Here is a 7802-nt window from a genome sequence, read left to right as displayed (position 1 = left end):
CCGAGGTGTGGGAGAACTCCCCCTATTGAGGCCGAGGGGCCTGGGCTGGCGGGGACGGGGGGACCCTCTCCGTGAACTGGGCCCAGGGTCCCGAGGTGAGGTGAGGAGGCCTTGTTTCTCAGGGTGCTGCCCGTCAGTGCTCCTTCTCCAGGATCAATTTCCAGGAAGGTGGTCTCCCAGGTGCTCTGTGCTCTGTGTAGACCTGTGGGGTGGGCCCAGGGAGGGGACATGATCCACAGTGGCAGCGCTGATGGGATCCTGGGAGAGGCCACCGTAAGGACGGAAGGGAGAAGTTAGAAGCGAAGTGGAACTAGGTGGTTCCCAAGTGAGGGACTGAGCAGGCTGGGTGCGGGGGGCGGGGCAGGGTGGGGGTGGGGGTGGTGGTGTCTGGGGCACCCCTCCCAAAGACGGTTCAGGACATAAGCCAAAGGGACACACTTCTTGCCAAAAGGGACATTTCTCACCCAACCCAGCAGTTGGCCTGGCCCAACCAGACTCGTTTCTGACCTTCCTGATGCTTAACCTGGTCCCGAAGAGACAACCCCCCTCCCCTTAGGACAGATGAAGCCAAGGAAGGGTCAGGACGATTTTTTTCTGCAAAGCTTGGGTTGAGGAACTTTCCCTCGCCAGTTATTTATTTAGCAGCTGAGTAACAATGGCCGGGGCAGGCCCAGGAGCCCTTGTTTCCAAACTCTGGGCCTCCCCGACGCCTGCAGACCCAACTTCCCTCCTCTGACTGGACGGGGCAGGGAGCTCCCGAGTGAGGGGGGAGGGGAGGCAAGGCGTGGGTAGGCTGGGAAAGGCAGACTGGAGAGAGAAAGGGGGGAAAAAGCACGAAAAGTAATGGGTTCGAGGAACAGGATTCAAACCAGTTTCTAATTCCTACGGGGGCGGGGGAGAAGAAAGGAGAAAGGGAAAAGTAGGAGGAAAAAGAGGAATGGGGAGCGTCGACATGAAGGGGTTTCCTTAATATTGTGGACGGATTCAGAAATGAATGAAGAGATAGTCCATTGAAAAGGGTTGAATGCCATGACAACTAGGAACAACCTTAGATTTATTCCAAACAGTTAGGACACATTGAAAGAGAGCGTCAATCATGTATTATTTCGCCACTGAAATAAATGCAAAAACCGAGCCGGGACAAAGGCTTCCAACGGGAGCGGGACATTTGTCTACATTTCGCTCATTGTCCGCAGCTTAGCAATCGGTTTGTATTTGTGTTTGCCCGGGTCCGACCACCCAGGACGCGCCGACGAGGGGCTCGCTCTAACCTGGGGCATTGTCACCCACGTCACATACTGGGGGCGAGGCAGCGAGGGCTGCAGAAAGCCGCCGAGCGGCTCAGGGAGAGGCGCCCTCGCCGGGCGCTGGCAACTCGGGGGCGGCCGGGGCGCGGAGGCCGCAGCTGCGCACGGGGAGGCCGGGCGCCCGCGCTGCGCTCGCGGCGAGGAGGCGGCCAGACCTGGACCCCCGCCGCGGCCTTCTCCGTTCCCCGATCCCCGGGCAAAGCACAGTTCAGACGCTTCTCTGGGGTGGACGAGCATCAGGTAGCAAACCTGCCCCCCACCCCCCCGCCAAAAATACAAAACTGGAAGGAGGGGCGGGGCTGCGGCGAGGACTTTTCCTCGCCGGCCCCGGACAGAAGGTGCCTTCCCGGGAAAGTTCAGTTCCAACCTCACGCAAGCTGGGAGCCTGCGGCGTGTCCTCGCAACACGCCCCTGAGGCATCCGAAAGGACTCTCTGCGGAGAAGAAAACTCCACAGAGAAATCAGCAGCACCTCCCGCCCTGTGACCCCCTCCTCCGCCGTTTTGGGGTCCTCGCCCCCCTGGAGACCGCGCCCGCGCCCCGCCACCCCTCCCCTCTCTCCGCCCCCGCTGGAGGCTGCAGAGGGAGGCATAATAGGGGGCAGGGAGGGCGCGGGGCCGTCTGCCCTTCCCTCCACACGGAGGGCGCGGCCCGCGGGCCCGGAGGTGGTGGGGCCGGGGCCGATCGAGGCTCGGGGAAGACGTCCCAACTCCCCCTTCCCCCGCCCCTCCCCGGGCGTCCGCACAGCGCCAAGAGAACGGTGCTGTCCTGCTCGGCTGCACGGAGCTGGAGGGGGAGAGGGGAGGCGGGGAGACGGAAATAAATGTCTTTAGCAAATAAAGGGTGGCGGGCCGGGGTGGGGGGGAGTTGTGCGGGTGTCGCTGGGTGGTGGCTCCGGTCGGCCTCGAGCCGATCCTTCTCCTGGATTTCGGGCTCTTTCGGCGTTAACTAGAATCAATTACTTGCCTTGTCATTTCTGGTACTCATCCTTAAGCCTCAACCAAAATATTGACCTAGGAGGCTTACAGAAGTTGGGCTCTTGCCATTTGAACCGGATCTTGTTTAGGGAACCGCCAGCGATGGGAAGGAGAGATTTCCGCGACTCAGCCTGCGCCCCCTCCCCCTTTTCCAAAGGCGCCACAAATCGCCAATTTTCCGGCTTGCTGGGGGCGGGCGCGCGGGGGCGGGGAGGCAGGAACCCTTGAATGTTAAGGAGGACTTTTTTTTTCTTTTCCCTCCTCCTCCTCCGGCTTTCTGTTTTGTTTTCTTTCCTCCTCCCTCCCTTTTTTTTTTTTTTTTAAGATGCAATTTGTTAAAACGGCCCTTTCAAGTGTGTGGAGTCGCGAGCGACGCGGTGGTCCTTTGTATGTAAATACTGGGTTAAAAAAAAAAAAAAAAAAGGCTTGCCCAGTCTTTGCAATTAATTGACACGTTACACCTCTCATCTTGCTCTAGAGGGCTGTTGGCTGGGAGCGCGGAGCTCCCCAAAACCCACAATTTCACATCTGCAAATACAGTCTTCATCCACTTGACTTCCAAGACCCGCCCACACGTGTCCAACCTTTGGGTTTTAATGTCTCCCCCCTCCTTTTTTTCCACCCTTCTCTCGCTCCCTCTCTCGCTCCCCCTCCCTCCCTCTGTCTCTCTTTCCCTCCCTCTCTTTCTCCCCCTCTTCCCCCCCTCTCCCCAGGTTCGTGAGTGGAGCCCAGCCTTATATGGACTGATCGCTCGGGCAATGGCCCATTTTTTCCTCGCCACCAGCCGCCACCGCGCGCCGAGCGGCCGCCGGAGCTGACGCCGCCTTGGCACCCCTCCTGGAGTTACAAACTCGGGCCCGGCCCGCGGCGCTGGCGCGCAGGCCGCCCGGCACCCCGCGTCCATTTCCGCGTGCCTGTAGAGAAGACACCGACAACGCCTGGGGTTTTTTTCCCCCCTCTCCCCTCTCCGAGAGTTTCTTTCTCTTTCTTAAACATAATAATCTCTCTAATTAAAGCCCATCCCCCCCTCCCCTCCCCCAACCCCTCTCCCTATACCCCCTCCCCCGCCCCTACTGGGAGAGCCACGAATTGATCAAGTGAAGCTACAACTTTGCGGCATAAATTGCGGGGTCCGGGCCATGTCGCTGACCAACACAAAGACGGGGTTTTCGGTCAAGGACATCTTGGACCTGCCGGACACCAACGATGAGGAGGGCTCGGTGGCCGAAGGGCCGGAGGAGGAGAACGAGGGGCCGGAGCCCGCCAAGAGGGCCGGGCCGCTGGGGCAGGGCGCCCTGGACACAGTGCAGAGCCTGCCCCTGAAGAACCCCTTCTACGACAGCAGCGACAACCCGTACACGCGCTGGCTGGCCAGCACCGAGGGCCTTCAGTACTCGCGTAAGTAGCGCAGCTGGACTGCCGCGGCTGGTGACCGCAGCCCGGACCGGACGCAGGAAGGGGAAGGGGCCCCGTGAGCCGGATCCCTCACCCTGCGCCCCGGAAAGATGCCTAACGCTTGTTTGGGATGCCCTGTTCTCTTCCCGCCTCGCCAGACGCCCCTGGGATGGGAGTGAGGGGGGGACACTTGGTCTCACGTTCTTTCCAAAGAGAAATTAGGAGGAAGGGGCGGGGGAGGGGAGTACCTCCCAAGGGCCGGTTACAGACGTCAACCGGGACGGACGGCTCGGGCCGTGGCCCCCTCCCCCATTCCGACTGCCGGGAGTGACCAGCCTGGAGCCGGCCAGCCTGCCTCGGGGTACGGGGAGAGGGTGGCCTGGGTATAAATAGCTCACCCTACCCCCCCTCCACGTTTCATAGAGGCTGCTTTGTGCAGTGCGGAGGGTGTCCAGAAAGTCGGAAAGCAGAAACGAAAGCCCCCAAAAACCTGCCTTAAATGGCCGACCCGATCAATGCCGGGATTGTGGGTTTTTTCTTTTAAAAATCTGCCCACGTCTCTCCGGAGAGGAAACTGCTTAAGGGGGCCGGAGCCCATAACCCGCGGTGATCTCCTCTGCGCGCCACTCCTCCCCGCCCCCCCCCAAATACGCACCCATCCTGGGGGAACCCCTAGAAACCAGAGCCCCGAGCCCCTACTCCTGCCTCTTCTCTTTCCCCCAGGGGAGCGGGGAGACGCCGACAGTTCCATCCGGTGTGGAGCAGGGCGAGGGTCTGGGCGAAGGCAGCCGGGCCGGCCTGCAGGGCGCGCGGGGCAGAGGGCGCGCGGAGGATCCAGGGCGCACGGGGACTACAGGCGTCTGACAGACTTCCCTCTCTTCCAGTGCACGGGCTGGCGGCCGGCGCGGCGCCCCAAGACTCGAGTTCCAAGTCCCCGGAGCCATCGGCCGACGAGTCACCGGACAATGACAAGGAGACCCCCGGCGGCGGGGGGGACGCCGGCAAGAAGCGGAAGCGGCGGGTGCTCTTCTCCAAAGCGCAGACCTACGAGCTGGAGCGGCGCTTCCGGCAGCAGCGGTACCTGTCGGCGCCCGAGCGCGAGCACCTGGCCAGCCTTATCCGCCTGACGCCCACGCAGGTGAAGATCTGGTTCCAGAACCACCGCTACAAGATGAAGCGCGCCCGGGCCGAGAAAGGTATGGAGGTGACGCCCTTGCCCTCACCGCGCCGGGTGGCCGTGCCCGTTTTGGTCAGGGACGGCAAGCCGTGCCACGCGCTCAAAGCCCAGGACCTGGCAGCAGCCACCTTCCAGGCGGGCATCCCCTTTTCGGCCTACAGCGCGCAGTCTCTGCAACACATGCAGTACAACGCCCAGTACAGCTCGGCCGGCGCCCCCCAGTACCCGACAGCACACCCCCTGGTCCAGGCCCAGCCGTGGACTTGGTGAGCGCCTGCCCCTCCCAGACTCGAGGCCCCTGGCCCAGGCCCCACCCCGGCGGCAGAGGCGCGGAGGACTCTCGGCCCGTACGGTGGTGATTATATTATTATAATTATTATTATGGAGTCGAGTTGACTCTCGGCTTCGTCGGAGAGGCTCCAAGAGTTGGCCTGCACCTCCATGGAGAGGCAGTTCCACCCACCCAGCTCCGCCTCACCCCTCTCTCCGTTTGAACCATTGGAGATGGCTGAACCCTAAGCCGTGTTTACAGAATGTTTGCGCAGCTTCGCTTCTCTGCTTCTCCCCGGGGACCTAATGGTCCCAACGTTAACTTCCTCACTCGAGAAGGAGAAAAAGACCCCCCACCCCCGCGCCCTGCTTTTGTGAATTTTGTAAAATACGTTTGTGTGAGTAGCGATATTGTCAGCGTCTTCTTCTAAAGCAAGTGGAAAACACTTTAAAAATATAGAGGATTTTTTTTCTCTTTTTTTTTTTTATAAGAAAATGCTAAATATTTATGGCCATGTAAACGTTCTGACAACTGGTGGCAGATTTCGCTTTTCGTTGTAAATATCAGTGGTGATTGTTGCCAAAATGACCTTCAGGAAGGGCCCGTACTCCTCCGGGCCCAACTCCTTTCTTTGTGGTTTGTTTTGGTTTGCTTCTGTTTGGTTACTCCTGATTTCTTTTCTTTATATATTTTTAAATTTTGTTCAGTGCAAACATTTCTCAAATGTGACAAAAGAAAAACATAATGTAGGCGAGCGAGAAGGCCCCCTGCCCCGTCCTCCTGGGCCTGAGCCCCGGAAATTGGAGTTCAGCGGTTCTGTGCGGTTCCCCAAGAGCGCCGGGCGCTGAAAGCTTTCAATTTTTTTAAATAAGAATTTTAATAAAAATCCTGTGTTTAAAAAAATACAAGCCCGGCCCTCCGGTTCTGTCTTACTTTGTCGCCCCGCGCCGGGCCTGAGGCCTCGGGCAAGGAGCCGGGCCAGGCCGCGGGCCCCGCGCCCCCCAGCATCCTTTGGAGGCCGGGGCACCCGGGGCGCGGCAGAGGCCCCGGGAACAGGCCTCGCCCGGGCGGGCGGGTCAGGCACCGCGCCTCGGCCCTGGGACACCAGACCTTAGGCGAGAGCGCCGGGCCTCGGGCCTGTGAGCGGCCGAGCGGCCGCCCGGGGTCGCCCGGCTTCTCTCGGCCTCGCCCCCTGTCTGCCTCCGGGCGTCTGCGTCCTGGCGCGGGAGGAAGAATGACTTTGGAAAACTCGAAGGCCAGAAGAGCAAACCTTCCCTCGGTTGCCCAAGTCTACGAGTGGCTCCTTCAGCTGGGGAGCTGTTGATGCCACTACACTCGTGACTTTCACTTTGTTGCATTTGATTTAGCTCGTGCGAAGAAGGGGAGGGAGCGCTGAGGTTGAGACCGGTCGTCTTCTCTCCAATCCACAACCCCCTTGCCCGGGGTCGGGAGGTGACCTTAGAGGAGGCTCCCAGACCTGGGCGCGGAGGCCCGGGATGGGTTTCGGGGCGCTTCAGGCTTAGGCTACAAGGAGGGACGCAGGGACCGGGGCGCGGGCGACAGGAGTGTGCGGTGGCCTCGCCAGGCTTCTCGCCAGGCTTCTCGCCAGGCTTCTCGCCCGGGGAGGGCCAGGCAGCGGGAGCCGGAGGCGATCCCTGCTAACCGGAGCCTTCCTTGCATCCCCTCTTTCCGCGTCTCCAGCTGTCTCCCGGGACTGGATGCCGGGCCTCATCCCTTACTAGCATTCGGCTGTGCGCGGTACCCCCCAAGACCAGCTCTCTGGCGTGAAGCTGAGCAAATTGCTCTCTAGAAAGTAGGGATCTGGGGTGGGGTGGTGCGCCCCGGCCTCCTGGGCTGCGGTGAGGGGAGCGGGAGGTGAGCACACAGCCCAAGTTCGCCCGGGGGAGGGCGCCTCAGTCCTTCCCTCGTTAGAGGTCAGATTCCATCCCACCCTTGTCGCCGGGAGAGCTCCCTGAAGGACGCCGGCGCATACCCGGGGAGCATCGCAGAGGGCCCCGAGGACTCGGGGATAGGGCCTCCTATCTCCTGTTATCTCGCTGATTTCCGAAAACACTCGAGGCTCCGAAGCTCAGAGCCCAGCCAGAGCTGGGAGACGCCTCGGGATATTGGAAGTCGGCCCCATTCGGAAACAGTTTTTTTTTTCTCGAGCTCCACGTCCGTGGCTGGGGGCGGGGGGCGAGGAGGCAGAGCAAAAGGAGCCGGTCCCAGCTGACTTACTCGCTGCCTCTGGTTGATGATCAGATTTAATTCAATATCTAAAGCAAACATGATTATCCGTGTGACCAAATCGGCGCGTCAATAGCACTCAACGCTACCCGCCCGGGACGTGATTTCACGCTCTTCCCGCGTTGCGCAGCCACCCCTGGATAATTGAGGGCGCTGGAGTCTTTAGAATATCCTCCTAAATGTCCTTTCTCCTCTCCAGGTTCGACTGGGTTCTTTCAGGTTTTCCTAAATGCTGGAAAGTCTACCTTTGTTCCCCACACTAGCGTGGAAACGTTTGAAGTTTTATATTTTGCTCTTTGAAAAAACTAGGAGAATTCCCAAATCGTGTGTGCCAATGCCCAGCTTGCCCAGCTACCAACCAACCACTCAACATTCCTCTAGTAACCTCCCTATAACCCCATCCGCCCGCCGGGAAAGTGAGAGTTCTCA

At 60.2% G+C, this 7802-nt stretch overlaps 1 protein-coding gene across 1 annotated transcript; it reads left to right on the top strand.

Moving 5' to 3' along the window:
* The first annotated feature begins 3102 nt into the window (after positions 1 to 3102).
* NKX2-2 (NK2 homeobox 2) lies at positions 3103 to 6024 on the top strand. The gene is made up of 2 exons (XM_005889008.2): positions 3103 to 3681; positions 4563 to 6024. The coding sequence occupies exons 1-2, from the start codon at positions 3423 to 3425 to the stop codon at positions 5123 to 5125; spliced, it is 822 nt and encodes a 273-aa protein (XP_005889070.1). The 5' UTR covers positions 3103 to 3422; the 3' UTR covers positions 5126 to 6024.
* The last annotated feature ends 1778 nt before the right edge of the window (positions 6025 to 7802 follow it).

This window comes from Bos mutus, chromosome 13 (genome assembly GCF_027580195.1).
Source record: "Bos mutus isolate GX-2022 chromosome 13, NWIPB_WYAK_1.1, whole genome shotgun sequence".
NCBI lineage: Eukaryota > Metazoa > Chordata > Mammalia > Artiodactyla > Bovidae > Bos > Bos mutus.
Note: the sequence above shows the minus strand (reverse complement) of the source record. Positions and strands in the feature narration are given on the sequence as shown.